Here is a 23,808-nt window from a genome sequence, read left to right on the forward strand (position 1 = left end):
AATGTCCCCCCCTTTATTTTTCCCTTCCTACTATCTTTTTTTTTTTTTTTTTAACATATAATGTATTATTTGTTTCAGAGGTACAAGGCTGTGATTCAACAGTCTTACACAATTCACAGCGCTCACCATAGCACATACCCTCCCCAATATCTATCACCTAGCCCCCCCATCCCTCCCACGTCCCACCACTCCAGCAACCCTGTTTGTTTCCTAAGATTAAGAATTCTCTTACAGTTTTTCAAACTCATTAATAGTAGCACAATCCTTCCAACAGCTTGGGTGGAGAACTTGGTGTCTCCCTTAACTACCCTCTCTCTTCCTCTTCGTGTCCGATTGGTCAGCAGATCCTGTTGGCCCCACCTTCAGAGTATATCCAGATTCTGCCTGCTTCCTACATTTCCACTGCTACTGCTCTAATCCAAGCCATGTCATCTCTCCTCTCATTAATTGCAATATTCTACCAAATGGTCTTCCTGCTTCCACCCTTATACCTTTTAAAATCAGTTCTCCACAGCCAGTGTGATCGGATGAAAATATAAATCAGTTCGTGTTATTTCTCTGTTCAAAATGACTTCTCATCTGACTCCAAGGAAATGCCAGAACCTCACTATGAACTGAAGGGCTTTCTCCAGTCCTCCCAGCTCATCACCATTGCTTCTCTAACCTCTCCTAGTTCTTGCCCCTTTGCTCACTCAGCTTCGGCCACATTAACCTCCTTGTGGTACTTCAAACATAGAGCCTTGCCCTTGCCTCAGAGGCTTTGTTCTTGTTCTTCCTGTTGGGGTCTGCTTGGCTCACGCCCCCTTCTCCTTTGGGTCTTTGTTCAAACATTACCTTCTCAAAGAGACCTATTCTGGCAAGCTGTTGAAAATGAATTCTTTTCCCCTACAGCCTCCTCTCTCCCTGTGCCCTGCTCTATTTTTCTTTGTTGTGTTTATCACTGCCTATTAAGATTTACATTTTATTTATAGTCTGTGTCTTCCCATTAGAATGAAAGCTCCCTGAGGCAGTGACTTCTGACTGTTTTATGCACTACAAAATTCCAAGCCCCAAGATGAATGTCTGACACATGGTAGGCCTTCAGTAAATATTTGTCGAATGGATGAATGATTAGTATAACTGCCAGACTACATGGATGTATCCCACAGCAAGTTGGGAGTAGAAAGTATTTTGAGCAAGGGTCCCATTGACACACATGTTCTATGAGGTTTGCTATGGTATCAATGTCCAGGTTGGATTGGAAGAAAGAGAGACTAGAAGTTTGGAGATTAGTTAAGAAAAAGTGAAGGTCTAAATTGGAACTGTGACAATGTGAGGGGTTGTTGAGAGACATTTGGAGGGAGAATCCCTGGTATCTGGGTATAGTGGAAGTGGAGCATGGAGGGGTGGCTATAAATATGCAATGGAGACAGGAGAATTTAGGAAAAAGCAGTTTGAGAGAGAAAAGGGAAGATGACTTTGTTTTCAGGTTTATTTTTCAGTTGATAAAATGTACATAACTCAGAATTTACCAGTTTTAAGGGTATAATTCATTGGCATTATGTACATTCATACTGTTGTACAACTATCACCACTACCCATCTCCAGAACATCTTTATCTTCTCATAGTGAAACTCTGAGCCCATTAAACAATAACTCCTTGCTCCCCAGTCCCTGCAACCCCCATTCTACTTTCTGTCTCTACGAATTTGTCTATTCCAGGTATCACATATAAAAGGAATCCTACAATATCGGTTCTTACGTCTTCTTATTTTACATACGGTATCTTTAAGGTCCATCTGTGTTGTAGCATGTGTCAGAATTTCATTCCTCTTTAAGGCGAAATATTCCATTGTATGTGTGTCCTACATGTTGTTTGTCCATTCATCTTGATGGTGGACACTAGGTGTTTCTACCTGTCATGAATAATGCTACTATGAACATTGGTATACAAACATCTGTTCTAGTCTCTGCTTTCGTTTCTTTTGGTTATATGCTCAGGATTGGCATTGCTGGAATTGTTTAATATTTTGGGGGAACCACCATACTGACTTTGGATTTAGACAAACTGTTTGAGGTGGTGGCAAGTCTAACAGTTGGGACTAGAGCATGAGTAAAATCAACTGTAGCCAGAGATTTCATCTCAAGGAACTCAACAGACGGGATGGCTGAAGGAGAGTGAATTAGCTTAAGAAAGGGAAAGAGAAGATTTTAGCCAAGGGTTGCATCTTAGGAGGGAGGAGGAGCTATGCGAGCTCGTCAATGAGACAGAAAAAGAGCAATTGGAGTTAGAAACAGAACCCAGAGTGTTGATGCACACTTAGCTCAAACTCATCCATATTCATTGAGAACTCTTTCAGATGAATAAGCTTCTATTTAAGCATGACATTACTTTCAAGGGTTCGGGTGTTGTAAGTCACAGATCACTACTGAGTGTTGAATGTTTGAGACACAGATACTTTTCAAAAAGGTCCTACAAGTACCTAAAAAAAGCAGAGGATTTCTATATTCCTTAGTTGGCTGTTCTTCACTTCCTGTTTTGCATTAGTAATTTCACAGTAACTTTTCTTTAACCTTTTATTGAAATATGATATACCTTAAGAAAAGTGAACAAGCCATATGTGGACAACTCAGTGAACTCTCAGATGTTGCATAAACTTGGATATCCAATACCCAGAACAAAACAGTATCTCCCACACCCAGTTGTTCCCATCATGCCCTGCTCCCTCACCCACTCTCCCCATTATCTTGATTTCTAACACCATAGATTTATTTTACCTGTGTTGAACTTTATGTAAGTGTAAGCATGTAGTATGTACTCTTTGTGCCTGACTTCTTTCATTTAATATCATGTTTGTGAAATTCACCCATACAGTTGTGTGTTGTTGTAGTATGTATTCCACTACTTATTACACTGTTTACACCATTCATTCTCGTGTTGATTATTGGCATTTGGGTAGTTTCCAGTTTGGGGCTATTATGAATAGCACTACTATGGACATCAAGTTTCTTATTAAAATAGGAACTTTGCATGTTATGTTCCCCTCTGTAAAGTTGTTTTTGCTTATTTCATTTAAATACCTTTCCTCCCAAGCGCCTTTCTAGACCACCTAAAATATATTTGCCTGAACATTAGTTTTGAAAGGATAAAGTGCCACAAGAAATTAGGTTTCTTCAAAATTGTATGTTCTTGCATAAAAATTTTTCCTTCTAAGCATTTAATTTTTCTGAACTATCCAGACTATGTATCTTAAATGCATTTTGAACCTGTCAAAATTTTTCATCTCTTAATGGGGTGAATTGTTCCACTTTGAGGCAAATATTTTAATTTTGGCATCATGACGAATTGGAGAAAAAAGAATAGCTCCCTCATCCTTAATGCAGATTTATTATCAAACTTAATTATAATTTACATAGCAATAAAAGGAATTGGCAATTAGCAAAAAGTGCATTGTGATATTTTGTCATTTTTCTCCTCAGGTTACAGTCTGCTTTGGTATAAAAAATCAACATTACTAATTCAAAATTGCTAAAATAGTATCAGTCTGGCTATTCTAGACTTGAGTTGAAATTTGCTATATTTAATAAAGATACATACATAATATGATTTATAAATTTGTATGGGTACATGTGTCCATATATATTTCTTTCTACCTACATGTTTGTCTTTTCTCTCTATTCATTTGTCCATCCATCCATCCACCCATCTATCCATCATTCTGTTGACATACTCACGGAAACATTCCTTACAGAAAGAACAATGGAAGACCATGAGCTGGTGATTGAAGTGCTATCTAACTGGGGAATGGAAGAAGAAAATAAACTATACTTTAGAAAAAATTATGCCAAATATGAATTCTTTAAAAACCCAATGGTAAGTGAAATCCCCATTAATAGTTATGGGAAATAAATGAATTCATTAAATGTTATTTTACTTTATGTGAAGAAAAGAGTCACCATAAATCAAATACAATTCTCTATTCGGTAAATTGTAGGTAAAAATTCTGTTCCGTGAACATCATAGTTACGTTTCTTCGTACTCTAACAATGATTAGTCAGCATTATCACAGAAATTCAGATTAACCATTTTGGGGAGCTATTTCTTCTTTTTCTTTTTTCTTTTTTAATTTCTTCTTGTCTATTTTTTTAATTCTTTTTTTTTTTATTATGTTATGTGATAGACATTGGGGGGGTATGTGCTATGGTGAGTGCTGTGAATTGTGTAAGACTGTTGAATCACAGAACTTTTTCTTGCTTTTTAAGAAAAAGAAGATAGTATACATTTAATTTGGGGAATCAATTATTAGATATCCTTAAGCAGCTCCAAAATATTATAGTTTAACACTTTTCATAGAATTTAGGAAATTTAAGTAAGAAAATTTCTAAAGTAAAAACAGATTGATGATTGTTGGGAGTGCTATAGCTTAGCCAAAAATTTCAGATTGACATGAATCTTGCTGTTCCAAAATATTTTTTCAGTGCAGTAAGGACTGAGCTAAGTAGAAATGAGTTAAAGACCAGAGCATTATCTAATAAATACTACTTTCATGATAGTTCTCTTTAAAAGAAAAGAAATATGTGTCACATTCTAGTGAAGATCTAGGGATCTGGAGAAGTCAGAATAGCCTCTGGGCTCATTATTTTAAATTGTTTTTGTCTCTGCAACTGTAGCATATTTTTACATGAAGTTTTGGATAATTGGATTGAAATGATCCTTTATGAAAAATATATGATACACACTATAATAGAATATTTTCAAACCCTGAAAGACCTCTTACGTTCTCTTTTATTTGAACCTATTAATAAAAACATAATGGGATGACCTTTGACAAAGAAAATAAAAGAGTCCTAATAAAAATCAAATAGAATTAGAATTTGAAGGGAAACTATTTTCTTGTTGTTAATCTTTGTTAAAAGCAAGAATTTAAAAGTATAGTTAAAGGCATATGGTTTTAGTGCTTGTTTTTGGTTATATTTTATTATTATTATTATTTGAACAAGGCTGTACACTCATTTTGTAGACCTAGAGCTGTGGTTCTCAACTGGGGGCGATTTGACAATGTCTGGAGACATTTTTGCTTGTCATTCCGGGGGTGGAGGGACAGGGGGGCTGCTAGTAGATAGAGGCCAGGAATGCTGTAACTAATACCACAGTATTAGACCAAATGGTAATAGAGCCGTCATAAAACCCCATCCTTGGAGGAAGTATAGTAGTCTATATTTTCCCAAACGTGTCTGATCATAAAAATTACCTGGGGGAGGAGAGAGGACCCAGACCTACTGAATCAGACACTCTAGGAATGAGGCTTGGGAATTCCTATTTTAAACAACTGCCCTAGTTGAATTTTATGATTGAACAACATTGAAAAGGACCTGACTTTTAGTTCCCTGGCCCTACAAGTCCTGGTTCCTTTACGTGTGGCTGTGACCTTGGGTATACCCCTTACTTCTAGGATCCTTGACTTTGTGACATGGAGTTGATGGTCCTTTATTACCTGCCAGAGTGCCCACAGGACTCAGGGAAGACATAGGGGAACAAGCACGCTGTCATCCTGAGGGCAGTGTTTTGAACTTGACGAATGTGGCTCTCTGCATCCGCATTATCTGAGGCTGCTTGCTAATTTTTGGGCCCTACTCCTACCTTCTCATTAAGATACCTGAACTTAGAGTCCAGGGATTGGCATTTTGAGAAGGACTTTAGGTGAATTTTCAACACACTGATTTAAAGAACTTTTGCTCGAGCTTACTATATCGGTCATAATTGAAGCTTTTCTAACATGGCTTTTGAAATAATGTAACCTGTATCTTTTTGTCAGTATTTTTTTCCAGAGCATATGGTGTCTTTTGCAACTGAAACCAATGGTGAAATATCCCCCACACAGATTTTGCAGGTAAAATACATTTCCATTAAAGTATGTAAGTAACAGTGTAATAAAGGGAAACTTTAAGGTCCATATTTTTACATGCCCAGATTTTGAAATGTTATACCTCGATGGACGAATTTTTGCTGGAGGTGAACCTGAAAGAAAAGAAAGAATAGGGAAGAAAAGAACAAAACCTGAAAAAAGAAGTCCCTAAATCAGGAAAGGCTCCTAACACCAGTATTCTTTCTAGTTTTGGCCAATTGTCAAAGGATTTTCAGTGTTTAAAAAATGTGTTCAAAAAATGTGTATCATGAAAGGAAACTTGGAGAATTTTGCTCTGTGATGTGTTTAAAGACTATGTTAGCCTTTTTGAAAAATCAAAATCCCCAGTAAATTGTACACATTTTGCTAACAGATATTTAGTATTAACCTTTATAACAAATGCTCCCAATCCTATTTGTGATAAAATATTTAGCAACTAAGTGAAAGGAGAAAAAAAGATATAAAAATATATATTTTGTACATTGATGTGTCATTAGCTATGTTGGATACTTGAGGAGAATTCTGAAATGTCTTAGCTGAATTAAGAATACTAGTTATTTAATTAAAAATCACCTTAGTTTTGCATCTTTGGGGCTCATTCCTTCCAAACTGGCAGTGGCTTTACGTGATCATTTTAAAAAGATATTTTCATTACAATAAAAGGATGATTTTCATTATTTTATTTTTTGTAGATCAGTCGATTTCACATCAGAAGCTCCGCAGTTGTTAACAGGTTAATGTTCAGCAATGTCTTTATAATGGTTACTGTTTGATCTAAGCCTGCGGATATGGTCATACCCACTCAGTATTCTCTGATCTTTAAAGAAGGCCGCTTTTAATATTTCCTATATAGATACTACTTTAAATATATTGGTATTTAAACATATCGGTAAATACATTGGGTGGTACGGATCTGTTTTCTATGGGCTTTTTAATAGGTTATATTTCATTTTTGCTCTTCATAATATTTTAGCAATATGATTAGTCTCAAGAAATTTTCCTAAAAGTGTCTTCTGTGCTACCGGGTTTCGCAGACACCCCATCAGAATACTAGGCTGAATGGCAGGGGCAGCAGCAGCTGTGTGTGAGGACCCCCCGGCTCCCAGGCCCTCTCAGTGCCTCACCACTGGATTGTGACAGGGGTGGTGGGTTGGAGTTTTTATTGCACCTCCTTCCCCCAGTTCTTCTCTAATATAGTTATATTACTTTAATGTGAAATTACAAAAACAAGAAAAATCATAGCTTTGGAATCAGATATCCCTGCATGTGCCTCTGACCTTTTCTCTCCACTGAGGCAATGTTTCTTCTCTTTCTAGAATGACCTCTGTGACTCCCTTTTTAAAATTTAATTGGTTTGGTTTAATAACTTGGAAAGCACTCAAACTAAAAAACCTACTTGCCTGTTTTGCATGTCAATTAATAACTGTGGCTCATTACGTTAAAAAATTTTTAATAATTTACTTAAAAACATACATATCCCTTCTCAGCATTTCCCTGAGTAGCCTTTTAAAATATGTCACATCATTTTAGGTAGTAATTTCTCTTACTTTCAGTTTTTCCATTTTGCATTTGTTTATTCATAGGGATTTCTGTTTTCTTCTTTGAATGAGATGCTAATGCATTTCCACTGTCTTATTAAGGATGCTGAGTACAACCACTCATACAGAGCTATTCCTTTTCATTCTCATTTTCCTGACCAGCACATGCCTACTGTCTCAGTTCATTATAACTTTGTAACAAACTATTCCAAACCTTAATGGCTTAAGTACCCACTCACATTTTGCCAGCAATTTTGTGGGTCAGGAATTCCGAGAGGGTTTAGCTGGGTGGGTCATCTCTGAGGCACATTGACTCTCTGGGGGTTGAGGATCCCCTTCTAAGATGGCTTTTCACTATGTGTCCCTGCTACCCCTGGACCTCTCTTCTCTCCACATGGGGTCTCCATCCTCACGGGCTTTAATAGTGCATTGGCCTTCTCACAGCAGAGCTGTCTCAGGGTAGTCACATTTCTTATGGGACCGCTAGCTTCCAGGAGTTAACTAGTGGAGGCCATCAGGCTAGTTAAGGACTAGAACTAGAATGAGCTGACTGTCACTTCTGCCATATTCCATTGGTTAAAGAGTCATAATAAGCCTTGCCCAGATTCAAAGGGGGTAGAGAAACAGACTCCAGCTCTTCATGGTTAGGTGGCAAGATCACCTTGCAGAAGAGTATGTGGGATGGGAAATAGTGTTGCGGTTCTTTTGGAAAACACAAGGTGCCACAGCCACCCCCCACTGAGCCCCACAGAGGACAAAGAAAAGATTGTTTGCTTTACCTCATCAAGGAGGTGAACTCGGCTCAACTTTCTAAACAATTGAATAATTGAAGTCAAGATCATGGTCTTTTACTTATACTGTAATGAAGTTGATAAGCGCCCAGGGAAAATCATAGAAAAGGATGAAAAGTATCAGGACTTAACTCTTAGATGAAATCTAGCTTTCCAAATAGACATTCAAATAACTTATCATTTTGGTGTTTGGCTAAGTCCTGACCGCTTAGAATGTATATTTTGTGAACAGATTTCCATTTGGAACTTGCCTCAGGTTATCGAAAGACTGATTTATTTTCTGTTGTATTTATATTGCCATGCCTGTAATGATACGTTTAAGTGGTATTGACACTGTTAGAGTTTACATGTCTATATTTGAAATCTTAGGTTACTATAAGGCTACAGTATTATCGATTCAGAAACAGCATGAGGATGTCTAACTTTTCTTGCAGATGTTTCTGAGTTCAAGCACATACCCTGAAATCCATGGCTTCTTACATGCAAAAGAGCAGGGAAAGAAGTCCTGGAAAAAGATTTACTTCCTTCTAAGAAGATCTGGTTTATATTTTTCTACTAAAGGGACATCAAAGGTAATTGAAATGTCCATGATGTGTTATGAATTATAAGTGAAAGTGGGTTTTACTTTGTTTTTATTAGTATATTACTGGATATCAAGAGTTGGTACATTGATTTTAGATCCCAGACATTTGCCATAATCTGTTTAAAAACTGACTATTCAGCTTTGTTCCCCACTAATTTCAACATACATCCTGTGATAGAATCTAGACGCTCTTATTTCGGGACCACATACTGTGCTCATTTCTTCTCCACTCCAAATTCACCTCCTCTTCCTTACCCTCGGTTGCAGATTGTGAGGTCTGGCACACGGTCTCCTCTTTTCACCCCAGGTCATCCTGCTGATCTTGCCCACTTCTGAACTCCTGTTTTTGTTGATGCAGTTAGTAACACTCAGCTGAGTCTGTAATTGCTCTTTAATTCCTTTGTGTGTGTGGTAGTTTTATCTCCTTAGCTAGATTATACATTCCTTAAAGGGAGTTAGTTATATTATGACCAGGGGTGGATGCATGCGTTCATTTGTGTGCTGGAGTGCGTATACTTGTGCATACAGTCACATAGACACACTTGTGCAGATGCTCCTACACACCATCATTCGCCCATGTCATTCCCACCGTGCTCAGCACCGTGTTGTCTGTGTGTCTGTGTGGTCTAGTCAGTGTCAACTACGCCGTGTTTTATAAGTGCTGACGTTTTATGCAAAGCATTGATCTCTTTCAAGTAAAACTACTTTTGAGAGTTTTCATGGGTGGCTATTTTAATTCTGTTTTCATGCATCTGTTGTTGTCAACAACATTGTTAATTCTTTGTGGGTAATGTCATTTTTCTCTGGAGGTTTTTCAAATATTATGATAATCATTGGTGTTCAGTAATTTCCCTGACCATATTTCTAGGTGCATTCAAATGTATTCTGATACATCTTACTCGATTCTCAACATATGCATTCAATCTGCAAATTTCTCTTTTTCTTTTATGCTGGAAATGTTCATCCATTATTTATTGCTCCCTCTCATTATGTGATCCTTTCAATTTCTGTAGGCTTTTCTGTCTTGGCTAGTCGTGGCTCCAGGCACCCCTTTGCTTGTGACGACCTCCCTCCAGGCTTTCTGTCTTTACATGGCCTTCTCTTTCTCTGTCTCTTAAAAGGACACTTGTCATTGGATTTAGGGCCCACCCAGATAATTTGAGATGGTCTCATCTTGAGATCCTTAACTTAATTACATCTGCAAAGACCCTTTTTCCAAATCATGTGGTATTCACAGTTTCTTGGGATGGGGGCAGGGATATATTTGGGAGGGGGCAGTCACTCAATTCACTGTAGAAAGCCAGTGAAATATTTTGAGCAAGAGAGTGAGATGATCAAGTTGTAAGATTACTGTGGCCATAGGGAGCTTAAAAAAATCAAGTGGGTAGAGGGAGAGAGAGAAAAAAGGCAATGAGGGGAAGGGAGCAAAGGAGGCAGGGAGTGGGGGGACAGAGAGAGAGAGAGAGATTGACTAGAGGCACAGATGCTAATTAGATGGTCATTTCAGTAATCCAGAGTGGAGGTGATGGGATTTAACCTAGGATGAGCAGTGGAGGGGGAAGAAAGGGATGGAGAGAAGATTAAATGTCAACTGGCCAAGTTTTGTTGACTGATTGATATGAAAGGAGAGGAAGCATTTTATGTTCCTAGAGAAAGAAATAAGAAATAGGCAATGATTTAATACAGTAAACAGGAATAGGAGATTTGCTATCACATTATCTTAGAAGTAGGATAATGATCTTAGTTGTAGATACATTGTGTTAAGGGTGAAGAATCCAAATGGAAATGCCCAGAATAGTTAATGACGGCGACCAGATATTCTAGTGATAGGGAGCCACAAGGAGTGACAGTTGACTCCTCCAAACTTTCCTCAGCTTTCCCTCATACACAGTTTTCCTTCATTGCTGTTCACATGTGTTCATGTCACATGTGTGTGTCTCCTTGAAGTGTAAGTGATGGAACAGGGCTCTACTAATTTATTATCACATTCCCTTACAGAAATGTTTTATTTTTTAAGTATATATCATTTGACTAGTAGTATTTAACTATTTTTTCTTGAACGTTTAAACTAGTTTTCAGATTTTTCTGTCAGGACTAATGTTAGGATAAATAATTACCTATTTCTGTAATTAAGGTTTTAGACTTTCTCTAGTCTAAATTTTAGTGAGATTGCTCTTTTCCCTGTGTTCCTAAGTATAAAATTACATATGAAGGTGTTTTTTAAACAAATACATACATATCTTTTATACTTTTAACATCAGAGAAAAGTGGCTTCTACATCCAGTAATCATGTTGATCCTACTCTTTCCACTGAACCTTCACTGGAAGATATGATAATGTTTCTTTAATTCCTAAATTCTTATTTCTTCAACACGTTTCTCATTAAAATCAACTGCCCATTATATTTTTACTTCAGCCTTCACCTCCTTTCCCTGCCCACCCATTATACAAAAGACAGCGCCTTATTCCTTCTACTGGATCCACGCTTTTATCCTTGCAGTGGTCTTCCCCTTGGCCAGGCAGATTACAAGCATCAAACTTCTATTCTCAGTCCATATCTTAGCTCTTTTCAACATAGTGTCTGACTTAGCTATACTTCAGTACATAATATTCTTCTCTCTAGCCTGTGTCTAATGAGCTCATGTTCCACAGTCTATACATGAAAATGATTTTCAGTTTCCCCTCAAAAAAAAAAAAAATACAAGGTATTAGGTAACCTCAAGGATTATGACCTTGATATAAATTATGCATGTTATCTAATGTCTGATATGACATTTCTGCCTGGGAAAGAGACCATTTCCTGTCCTTTTTCTGTGAGAAGGTCTTGATTTATTGTACTTTCTGAAGATGTGGGCTGCATGGGAGTTAGTTAACCACTGCTACAAGCCTTGGAGATGTGGCTCTGACTTTTATTTACAGAGAAACGTCTAAGTACGCCTTTCTCCCACTCTCCCCTTGTATACACACATGCATGCATAGCCTTTGCTGACCATGCCAGCCCAGGCTTTTAGTCTTACAGTATCATAAGCCTTGCTCTGTCTGCACTAATGGAGCAAAAATCAGTCAAGAGATGAGATTCATCATGCCTTCTAGAGTTTCTCAAGCTGCCTTTTTTTCTTACATCCAGAGGACTCAGCTACATTGACTTCTACAGTGTCAGTGGACAGGGCTGGTTTTATCTTTTCTTCATAGGAATCAGACATTTTTACTAGCAAATCAGTTTCTATCAAAAAATAGTTTTAAAGGCCATGACAGTAAGAGTACCTTTCTCCTTCCTCTTCCCTTGTTCCAAGGGCCCTAGGCTGGGTCTCTTTCAACAGTTTTCTTTTCTGCCTTATTCTCCCATGGAGATGGGAACTGTAGTCATTCATTAGATCAAAATGCCTAAGAACAGTGACACACAGAGGACAGTGACATACACAGAAACTCTCGCTCTTCCGATCATCAGGGATGGAATAGCCCGCTGGTAAATGACTGAAATTTTTTTGGATTTGGATTTGAATGGGTTGCTCAAATTGCTGAATGTTCTGGGTTTTCTGTCTTTTCGGTTTTGTTTTGTTTTAGAGCACTGCTTCTCAATTTTCAGTGCTATGAATCACCTGGGATCTTGTTAAAATGCAGATTTTGATTCAGTAGGTCTGTGGTGGGGCCACAGATTTTTGCATTTCTAATAAGCTCCCAGGTGATGTCTGTGCTCCTGGTCGGGGACCACACTACTACTAGCAAGGTTCTAAAGAACAAATGCATTTTGGTCGGTTTTGATTATACAACCAACCCCAGAATTAAGCACTTCTCCAAGTTATTAACCTGTCACAGAATAATATGACCCAGTGATTTCCCATGGCCAGCTTTAAATCTCATGGATCTCCCAGAGAAGAAACAGCTGTTCATGATTCCCCTTTACCTTGAAAACCAGACACATTCCACTGCCAGGTAATTTCCCGGAACTCATCTGTACAGGCCTCCTTGTTTTCGTACGGAAGGTAGTGATGCCGCCTATTTCATTGCTGTGGTGTCCCAGGCGGTGCCCACATGTGAGGCGGGCCTTTGCTAAACAGAGCAGGAGTCATCGTCTCTTTCTTCTTTTTCTTCTCTGACTGCTGTGGAAGCTCAAACCACCCTTCTTGTCTTTGCTGAACTACCATTATTTGAAACCTGGACCAGGAAAACATTTTCAAAAGCCATTCTTTGCTGCCTTCTCTCCCTGAGATTCCTGAAACGGTGGTTAAAGAGAAAAATTTTAAAATAGGAAGATAAAAATTTTTGCATATATTGGCAGTTAAATGATAAACAAACCACTTTTCAAATAATATTGTATCAAGCTCCTGGTTCTTGACGGATATAGTAACTTCATTTTTCTTCCCTTTTTGTTTCTGTGCCATTGTTCGGAATAATTTTTTGCCAAGGTAGAAATTGTGTAATATAATAGAAATACAAAAGAGATTGTGCAAAAGTATGGATTCATTTCAACACTCACATCTGTATCTTTTTAAAGGAACCCCGGCATTTGCAGTTTTTCAGCGAATTTGGCAATAGTGATATTTATGTGTCCCTGGCAGGCAAAAAAAAACACGGAGCACCGACTAACTATGGATTCTGCTTTAAGGTACAGGCTTAATATTTTGATAGATGAATAAAGCAAGCCTCAGCCTTTTAGGTAAGCTTGGGTTTCTTTTAATTTCTTTTAAAAAAGAGACAGCTTTCTCTTATATATAGGAGAATTTTAGTGGCTTTTATTTCAACAGGTGTTACCTTCAAGATATGCATTAACGATAAACAATGTGCTGTGGCCTTCTAGCCTAACAAAGCGGGAGGGCCCCGAGACCTGAAAATGCTCTGTGCAGAAGAAGAGCAGAGTAGGACGTGCTGGGTGACCGCGATTAGATTGCTTAAGGTAATCTCACTGCAGGCGTGAATTTCTATTAATGCTGTGAGTGCCATCAAAGTTTGAAAATGTCTGTATTTCAAAATGCGAAGACTCACTATAAGTCCATGTATCCAAATGTATGTATTTTTTTTTTAATCTGAAAGATAAACATTAGTAGAGTGGAGTAGCCTAAATGCATTTATCTTGTGCATGTAGAGTAAGTATTCCATTTTTAGAAATGCTCTGAATTTTATTTTTTTCAAGAGTTATTACATATATAGCTAGTATAACTCATTAAAACTTTATACCTGACTCAGTCTACATTTTTAAGATATTGCCATCAATCCAACATGACGTGTATTTTAAAGTGTGCGCACCTAGCTATGCTTAGTGCAGTTGTTTTACATTTCGTTTAAGTGTTGTATAAATTGCTTTCTAGTTTACTTCAAATTATTATGCAAATTTTACTGTAATATACTATGAAAACATCAACCTTTGTGTTAAGTAGAAATTACAACTTAAGTAAGCATAGTTTACTGGGGAGCATGTTGAAAGGAGTAAGAATGTTCTAAAAGTTATGTGGGGAAGAAAGACATAGAATGATTTCTTCTAGAATGTACAGAAAACACATTTAATTTCAAAACTTGTGTGTTAGTAAATTTAACACAACTTCATAATTATAAAAATTATCAACCATTTCCCTTTGAAGAAGTGCAGAATAATCAGAATCAGAATTATTAGTTGTCATACCAGGTTGGGAAGATCGTTTTAGTTTTTATTATTTTAATTTATTTAATATAGGTGAAATTCACATAACATAAAATAACTGAATTAACTATTTTAATCAGCTGTGCTAATATGATGAGCATATTATTAGCTGTGTTCATTTTAACTATGTGAACAATACAGTGCCATTTAGTTCATTCAGAATGTCATGCACCCACCCCCTCTAGCTAGCTTTTAGCTCCAAAACATTTTTATCACCTCAAAAGAAAACTGCATACCCATTAAGCAGTTACTTCCAGCCCCTGGCAACCATCCATATCTGTGTCTGTCTGTATAGGATTTCCCTATTTCGACATTTCATAGAAATGGAATCCTACAATAGCTGACGTTTTGTGTCTCACTTCTTTTATAAAGCATATTGTTTTGTGGTTCATCCACCTTATAGCATATATTATTACTTGGTTCCTTTTTTATGGCTGAATAATATTCCATTGTGTGTGTGTGTGTGTGTGTGTGTGTGTATACATACATACGTACATACATACATACAAACTGTTAGACTGTTTATTTATCCATTAATGGACATTTGGGTTGTTTGCATCTTTTGACTATTATGAGTAGTACTGCTATGAACATATGTGTTCATGTATTTATTTGGATACCTGTTTTCAATTTGGAGGGTATATACCTAGGAGTAGAATTGCTGGTCATATGGTAATTCTGTTTAACCTTTTGAAGAATTGCCAAAATGTTTTCCACAGTGGCTAAACTGTTTAATGTTCCCACCTGCAATGTATGAGAATTCCAATTTCTCCATATCCTTACTAACACTTGTTATTTTCCTTTTTTAAAAAAATAATTATCCCAGTGGATGTGAAGTGGTATCAGCAGAAAAATTTTTAGATGGCTTAAAGGAAGCTTTTGGATTAACTCTGAAATTTGCTTCCTTTTGCTGTGATAGCAGATAGCCATTGTAGTTAGCTTTTTACAACAGGTTTGTTTTTCAAATAGTCTACTGTTAAATGACTGTCATGATTTTGGTTTCAACAAATCTTAGAAGTCTTGATTCTTTGAAACCCCCATGGTAAGTAATTGCTTCTATGTTGCTCTCATTGTCATAAAATGTAAAAAAAGAAAAAAGAAAAGAACTTTAGAGAGTGTTGGGAACCAACCAGTCAAGGAAGTAGTAACTAGTTAACTCAGGATGTGCTTTGGAATCACCTGAGGAGTATTCTGAAGTTCTGTGTCCCCAGCCCCATCCTTGGGGATCCCGATTTAGTGAGTGAACTCCAGGTGTTTGTCTGACTAAGAACCAGTGACCTCATCCAGTCCTCTTCTTTTGCAGATGAAGAGGCTGACACGTTTTGGAATACTTAAACCCGACATAGTTATAGTCAGAAAATACCTTGAGGTCTCTGGTTTTCTCTTTCCTTCCATCAGAACTCTGGAAATCAGGCTAGGCTAGTAAAGGAGATGCTTTCCAACCTGGTTAGTCAAGGCTTCCTCCCTTCTAGTTTGATCTCAAGATCAGACACCCAACTCCAAAGCAGGTGGTAAGAACACTTCCTTTAATGCCACTGATTTTACTAGGATACCATTATTTTTTGTATAAGTAGAAAGAAAAGAAATATGCCAATAAAATTATGATATGATGCTTTCATATCCCTTGTGATTTTTATTTTCATTTAGTTACTTTAGATTTATTTAGGTCTATAGGTGTAGATTTTCATCATTTATCAATTTTGTGTACACACACACACACACACACACATATATGAAATAAATTATGAGAGGCATCTCTAAAACTTCTTCATGTTCTAAGTCTAGCTTTCCCGAATCATTTTTATCTCAGATCCATGGCTACCCATATTTCATACAGACTATCTCACTCTGTGCTGTCAAGAGCTTCAAGGAGGCCGAACTTAGACAGGTGCGCTGCCATGGTCTCTGGAATTGTCTTTCTAGCCCTTCTGCAAGGTTTGATGCAAATGGTTTCTTGATCTCACCAAACATTTCAGGCAGTGACAAGTCACTTGGTCCACAGTGAATATAAGATGCTATAGTTAAGGCAAATTTTTATGAATGTTAAATTTGAAAAGAAGCATGTATCCAAGAATTGGTGAAATATACTAAAAGCTTTTTTTTTGATTCTTCCATATCCAGAATGCTGTTCCTGGAAGATTGTCCCCTTCTCACTTTTTTCTTTTTTCATTTGATCTTTTTGAAGCCTCTTTCAAGGCACAAATGTCCATCCAACTCAAAGATGGTCTGTTGTATTAGTTTCAATGGCTTCTGTAACAAATGACTACCACTTTAGTGACCTAAAACAACAGAAATTTATTATCCTACACTGTTGTCATTCAGAAAGTCTGAAATGGGACTTATTGGCCTAAATGCAAGGTGTCCAAGGACCTGCAGTCCCTTCCGGGGACTCTGGGGAAGAATCCATTTCTCATGCCCTTTCCAGACTTTACAGGCTGCCTAGATTCCTTGGCTCATGGTCTCTTTCTCTACCCTCAAAACCAGCAATGTCGAGCTAAGATCTTTTCATGCTGCAACTTCCTTCTCTTCTCTGCCTCCCCCTTCCACTTACTAAGTAAGGGCCCTTGTGATTATATTGGATCCACCTAGATAATCACCTAATTTCAATATCAGCTGATTAGCACCCTTAATTGTATCTGCCACATTAATTCCTCTATGCCATGTAACCTAACATATTCCCAGGCTCCAGGAATTAGGATGTGGACATCTCTGGGGGCCATTATTCTACCTATCCCATCCATTTTCCCTGTGTGTGTGTATTTTTTTTTTCCTTTTTTAATTGTGGTAAATCTTTTCCAGGTAAGGCAGAGAGGGAGGCAGGCATCAAGGAGAACCTTTACCTTGGAGGCAATGATAAGCCACCAAACACTTTCAAATGGGAAAGTGATATGATCTGCTTTACCCTTTAAAATATCCAGATTCAGGAAGCCAGGGCTTGCTAGCACAGACACATTTGAAGGACTCTAATCAGGGAGTCAGGTGGTTTCCCCTGGCAGCTTGTCGTCAGCCGGGCACCTGCTTCATCACGCTGGCTGGTGCACTGGACTCACATGGTGTTAGAGGTATCTTTGGATTTTCGACTCTGGTTGTCTGTTGTATTTCCAGTTTATCACTGTGCTTAGTGGGAGGTGCAGGGACAGATGAGTCTGTTATGTTGACTGGACTGAAAGGGCCCCGGATTTTCTTCACACGCTATTTCCTAGATCCTGCCTCCTCCAAGAATTTGGCCTCTTGTTTTTAGTTCCTTTTCTTGTTCATACACACATGTGAACTGTTCATGTAGTAGCAGAGGAAGATCCTCCTGTCCTCTTTGGAGAAATAACAGTTATATGTAGATTCATAGAAAATCTGAGAATTGCTCATGTACAGTGTCCTGGTTACGTGTTGTCTTCTTCCCTTCCCTTCAAGTGGAACTCTGCTAGCTTCTTCCGTAATTTGGTCCCTTGTCTGCCCCTCTGTAGGACGGGGCCATTTTAAGGTGATTCATGCCCTACCCCTCCACCAGAGTTAAATGCCCCCTAAAGACCACCAACAGCACAGAAGCAACTACCTAACACTACAGGTATCAAGGACCATATTTAGGAAGGAAACAGGCTTAACAGTAGGTAGCTGGCTTTTCACTGCAGATAAATAAAAGGCGACCAAACAGGATGCATGTACCTTGTGAAAGAATTGATTAGAGGTTATTGTATAGTCTCCAAAATGAACTTGACTAGGAATTAAACTCCTCTCTCTTCTTTTGATAGTTATGGTAGGTTTAGGGTTGATTTAAAGTAAATTTCATTAGGTCCCATTAATGTCAATCAAACTGTAAATTAAAAAATAATTTTTATAAGTTGGGAAATAATTGGATAAAGAAGTCAATAGAGAGAATTTTAAATGAATGTGGGTTTTTGTAGTCATGTTAAAAGCAAAATCTTGGAAATAGTGACTCTCCACGCCACCCTCTGATTTTTCTGCCTAATTACCAAATAGATCCACTTTGCTGGAATTGCTTTTAAGGAAATAGTCTTCAGGAGAGAAACAGCTCTGTTGGAATGTTTAAACGGAATTCATCCTAAGGGTGAGATTGGATTCCATGGTGTCTCCTCAATCTCTTTTATATAGGACCTACTTCCAAGTTCATTGTGGCTCTGTGAAATAGAATTGTTGAGGGTAGCCAGAAAAAAGAAAAGAAATGTAAAGGCCTCTCTGTCCCATTGTGGTTTTGCTTTGTATTCTTTTTCTTTTGTTTTTTGTTTTTTAAACAAAGTGGATTAAATCTGAGGGGAGTACCTTATAGCTTCAGATGGTGAGCCCTCCAAAATAAGTTTGGTCATGGCAGTTAGCATTCTTAATTTTCTCAAACCTAGTAATCCACATACAGTCCAGACCCACTTTCCAATAGTAGCCTGGCAGCTGAGTCTTGCGATGCTGCTTCCTGAAAATAAAGATGCTGCATTTTTTTTCTACTGCAGTTTACATTGTATTTTGTGACCCTTTGTGTGAGATCCCTGCCATTTTGATTTCCCTGAATTTAAAGCCAAAAATTAAACAATGCGCTAAGAGTATTGTTAGTAGAGGATACTGCAGTGTCAAGAATCTTTAACGTAGGGCCAAGTTTATGGATTTGCCGAAGAGATGATATAATTCGTCAATCAGTCATTGAAGAGTTATGGTGAATTTTACTCTGTTTTGCTTAAGATGCGTGTAAGGTTTTCAGACTCCTTGTTCCATAAAGTCTGACGTCCTTCGCAAGTGAGCTCTCTTTTCACTAGGTGATAGACCATTCCAAGTGGTTTTGGTGCTAAGAATAATGAGTAGGAATGTCAGTTACAGATCTTTATACTGGCAAGCTAGACCTTAAGTGTGGTTTCAAGTAAAAAACTCTGTCTTTTTATTTTATTTTATTTATTTAAGATTTTATTTATTTATTTGTCAGAGAGAGCACCCAAGCAGGGAGGGTGGCAGGCAGAGGGAAAAGCAGGCTCCCCGCCGAGCAGGGAGCCCGATGCGGGGCTCCCTCCCAGGACCCCTGGATCATGACCCGAGCCGAAGGTAGACGCTCGACCGACTGAGCCACCCAGGGGCCTCCAAAAACAGTCTTTTTAAATGTGTCATTGTAAGGCAGTAAAAAGCTTACCTTTCAAAATTATGGTTGCCTTACCAATTTGTTTTAAGGAAAGCTTAAAATTTTTGTTTCTTATATTATGATATGTAACCAATTCGAGTACTGAGTTTTTTCCCCCGAGTTACCTGTGTAGTGAAAGTGATGGGAGTGTGTTTTTATTTATTTGTTCTGCAGTATGGCATGCAGCTGTACCAGAATTACATGCATCCCTATCAAGGTAGAAGTGGCTGCAGTTCTCAGAGTGTCTCACCCATGGTAAGGACCATATTTATTAATCTGTATATTTTATATTTACATTATATCAATTTGCAATAATATTGTATTATAAATGTACATTGCAGTACATTTACGTACTTTCCTTCTGGTCAACTAAAGTAAGTCTTTGACACCATCCTAACATAATGCTACTGAATTATTTATTCTTGGATTTCACAGGATTGCAGCCTATGTGATCGAGTCACAGCAGTAGAGTATCATGAAGTATTCGCTTAAAATAGATAATGTCATATGTTAAAGAAAATCTGTAAATATTTGAAAGTGTTATGTGAATCATTCTGTGTCATTACAACATTTGAGGATTAAATTTTAATATAATTTTTAGAATGTTTTCCTTGGGATTGTAGATGTTTCCTTAATTATTGATTTTGGTTGTGGGTTTATTTTAATATTGATTCTGGAATTGTCATAGCCTAGTATAAACCAAAGCCAGTGGTTTGGAATTCTAAAAGCTGCACTATACACAGGTGAGCTCTTTTGCATCCTGGGCTTCTAACAATAAAATTTTTTAAGGTCTAGGTCCTTGAAAAGCAAACTGCTCTTCAGGAAACCCAAAAACCGCAAGCCAAAATATAGCTTGTGCATTACATTAAATCTAACACCACTTCTCAGATTTATACTAACTGTAACTTGAACGTTTATTTTTGCAGATACACACAGACGTATCTTTTCCCTTCTTTAGAATTTAATTTTAATTTATTGTGCATTAACACAAGAAATTTATTTCTGCACTTAAAAGTTTATGTTCGGCTATTTTTGCTCTTGCTCTCTAATACTGAGTATATTAGGAATTTGGGTGTATGTGCCTGTGTTACAAATCAGCTAACACGCAGCATTTCCACTTAGGTTAAAAATATGCTCCTCATGGCTGTGACCAAGGAAGGCGCATTTCCCCACATGTAATGTAGCAGATGAAATGCTCAGTTCTAGGAATGAGGCATGAAATAATGTTGATTACAAAGTCTGATAGACTAATAGGAAAAAAGAACACCAATTCTGGAGTTACGTTGCTTTAGGTTATGGAAGAGTAACTTTTCATCTTTGTATCATATTACTTTTAAGCCCTAAAATAAGAAACTAAAGACTGGAATGAATTTTTATAAAAGCAATGGCTTTAGGTGAGTATTTGTATAATTTGTCAGCTTACCTTTATCTTTCAATCCACATGTATATAAAGAATAATGGATTTTATTATCTTAATCCTTTTCTAAATCCTTCTAAATTTCTTTTAGAGTCTAAAGTTATTAGGATGAGCATGTTAATAGCAGCCATACGTTTGGAGGCAGTTGCCTAGTGTCCTCTTAATCATAGGGAAAAGATGTCATAAACAAAGTACTGTATAGCCTCATTGCTGTCGTTAGCATATAAGCTTAGTATTAGTCTTGCCACTTTCCATTGAAAGTGGCCCTATTGTTGATCACTATGTACATGGCAGTTTGGTTAGTGTGACTTTGCTTGTTCAGCACCATGGATAGGGAAAGACACTTCTTGAGTGAATCTGGTTGGCAATTTAGGGATTTTTTAGGGGGCCTGTGTAGTAGGACCTGGCTGTCCTGTATGGCAGTTGTCAAGATCAAACAGAATGGCTCTGGAGAATTATATCGCCACTCTTCTTAACTTACATGAAGGAAACTGAGATATTTGGGGAGGTATTTATGTTTACTTTGATGTCTATACAGAGTCCCACCTTTCTCGGTTATCACAGAAGAACCAGTGACCTATATAATGGATGCCAGTGTTCCTCACCTGCGTCGGCTGGTTTTCTTCCAGACACTGTCTCCAGTGAGAATCCTAGAAAACTGAGTATACTTCAGTTATATATTTTTAAAGGAACAATATTCTTAATTTCTCCAGGGATACATTTTGAGAAGGGAAATAAGAAAAAGACATGTCTTCCACCACTATATACAGCACATCATGGCCACCCCTATCTGCCTTTGAAATGAGAATTATCAGCAGATATTTCAGGAAGCCAAATATGTGGTCCTTTTCAGCACAAAGGAGCATGTGTTAGTATGGCCCTTATTGGAGAGAGGGGATGGGGAAAACTAGTCTACTCAAGTCCTTATTACTCCTCACTCTTGACCCTGAGCTAGACGTTGAAAACTGCACTTTCTTCCCTGTACCTCCCCCTCTGTGGTACATAAAAGAACCTGGAAAGAGTCTATCTGTCACTGCTTTTACCATAAGCTGCCCATGTGACCTTGGTTTAGTCACTGGTGTCCTGCAGTGTGAAACAAGGGGGACAGTTGCATAAGTTCGGGGATCGATTACATCTCTTATGTCCTCTGACACCGTATGAAGCAGAGAGAATGATATCAGGAACTCCTGTGCCCTCTTGCTAAGGACCGTGCTGCAGGTTTATCTACATCTTTCAAATGGGGTGACAGAGAGTGTTGGCTGCTCGTCGCCACCAACCTACACTACCTGAAAAACATTTCGTGTCCAAAGCTCGCTAGGAGTGACTGGATCTGATCTCAGAGTGTGGCCTGGAGAATCCAGGGTGCACCCAGGCCCCTTCTTTCTTGAAAAAAGAGGGATGTCATTAAAATCATGGACCCTTTTCCAGGGCTTGCCCTGTTCATTCCACCAGAAGAAAGAGCTAGAAAAAGGGACCAATATTTGAGAAATACACTGATTCTGAATGTTATCAACATTGCTTTCTTATGTGAAAGAAATTGAGCTGAAAATGACCTTTTGAGTTCAAGTCAGATTCCGCTTCACTTCTATTTCTTTGTCCACCAAAGGTAAACTATTAATTTTTCATCCACCACCTGCTATTCAGTAGGAGCCATTTGCTATATTCCTGTGTTTTCCCTGGTGTAGTTAATGTAGCAAATGAAAATATTTATTTGTATTGTAGACTCCCTACTAATGTCAAGTAATTATGGAACATGGGACCTCGTTTTACATTCTATCCTGTTGTGTAGTAGGCAAACAAAAACAACCAGTTATGTTAATTTTTCTTTCCTAACAGTATTTTTATGTTATCAGGACCTTGTGATTACGACGCCCATCTTGGCATGTGAAGTAGAGATCTTATAAGGACAAAGCTATCATTATGATTGAGATTAGTTACTCTGTGGTTTGGACAGGTGAAGGCTTTTCATTAGTGTCCACAAAGCAGCAGTGTTTCTGACTAGTCTCCAGCCCCGCACAGAAGATCACGCGGGGAGAAGGGCAAACGAAGGTGTGACAGTAGATAGAGATTACAAGGACAGCATCTTTCTGGAAAGAGCAGCTGTCTGTTACAAAGGCTCCTGTAACAAATGAAAGATTGCCTGCCGGATCTCTGGAAATACAGATGAACCCTAATAAGACTGTGGGCCACTACAGCAGGGTTTAAAGAGGAGATAGCAAATGCTAATGACATAGGATGTATGATGCAGTGATAAGTGAGCCCCCCAATTTTTTTGCATGGACGAGGTGTTCTTTTAAGCATACATTTGACTAGTCTTTTAGACCAAGCTAGGAAGGTCTGAATCCATGTGGAGAGATATGAAATGGTCTTAAGCCACGAATCTCCAGAGGCACACCAGCTCTTCCTTTACCATTAGAACTCCATTCTTGGTTTCGCTCCTCTATTAATGAGTGGGGAGTAAGTGTTAAACATTGTCCATTGCTGGTTTTGAATGTTTTTTCCTTTGGGGGAGTGTTACTTTTTTTTTTTTTTAAAGATTTTTTATTTATTGAGAGAGAATGAGAGAGAGCACATGAGAGGGGGGAGGGTCAGAGGGAGAAACAGACTCCCTGTTGAGCAAGGAGCCTGATGTGGGACTCGATCCCGGGACTCCAGGATCATGACCTGAGCCAAAGGCAGTCGCTTAACCAACTGAGCCACCCAGGCGCCCGGAGAGTGTTACTTCTTACAAACTGACTGAGACTCTTGACTGGAGATTTGATAATTGTCTTTTTTTTTTTTTTTTAGGATGCATGACTGGGAATGGCACTCTTTTTAAAAAGATGGTTGCAAAGTAGAGCCCTAAACAA

At 38.0% G+C, this 23,808-nt stretch overlaps 1 protein-coding gene across 6 annotated transcripts in view; it reads left to right on the forward strand.

Annotated features, from left to right (window-relative positions):
* The window catches only part of GRB14 (growth factor receptor bound protein 14), a 113,835-nt gene that overhangs the window by 84,449 nt on the left and 5,578 nt on the right, over positions 1 to 23,808 (forward strand). For 4 of the 6 annotated variants that reach the window (XM_081814291.1, XM_081814289.1, XM_081814293.1 and 1 more), the window contains 7 exons: positions 3,732 to 3,853; positions 5,796 to 5,870; positions 8,649 to 8,786; positions 13,293 to 13,403; positions 13,596 to 13,691; positions 16,243 to 16,320; positions 19,717 to 19,797. In XM_081814291.1, coding sequence (XP_081670417.1) covers positions 3,732 to 3,853; positions 5,796 to 5,870; positions 8,649 to 8,786; positions 13,293 to 13,403; positions 13,596 to 13,691; positions 16,243 to 16,320; positions 19,717 to 19,797 — 701 coding nt within the window. The remainder of the gene's footprint in view (positions 1 to 3,731; positions 3,854 to 5,795; positions 5,871 to 8,648; positions 8,787 to 13,292; positions 13,404 to 13,595; positions 13,692 to 16,242; positions 16,321 to 19,716; positions 19,798 to 23,808) is intronic. The other 2 variants (XM_081814290.1, XM_081814295.1) reach the window with 1 other exon arrangement.

The sequence above is a fragment of the Leptonychotes weddellii genome, chromosome 3 (genome assembly GCF_054177405.1).
Source record: "Leptonychotes weddellii isolate Sample4059 chromosome 3, ASM5417740v2, whole genome shotgun sequence".
NCBI classification, from domain to species: Eukaryota; Metazoa; Chordata; class Mammalia; order Carnivora; family Phocidae; genus Leptonychotes; species Leptonychotes weddellii.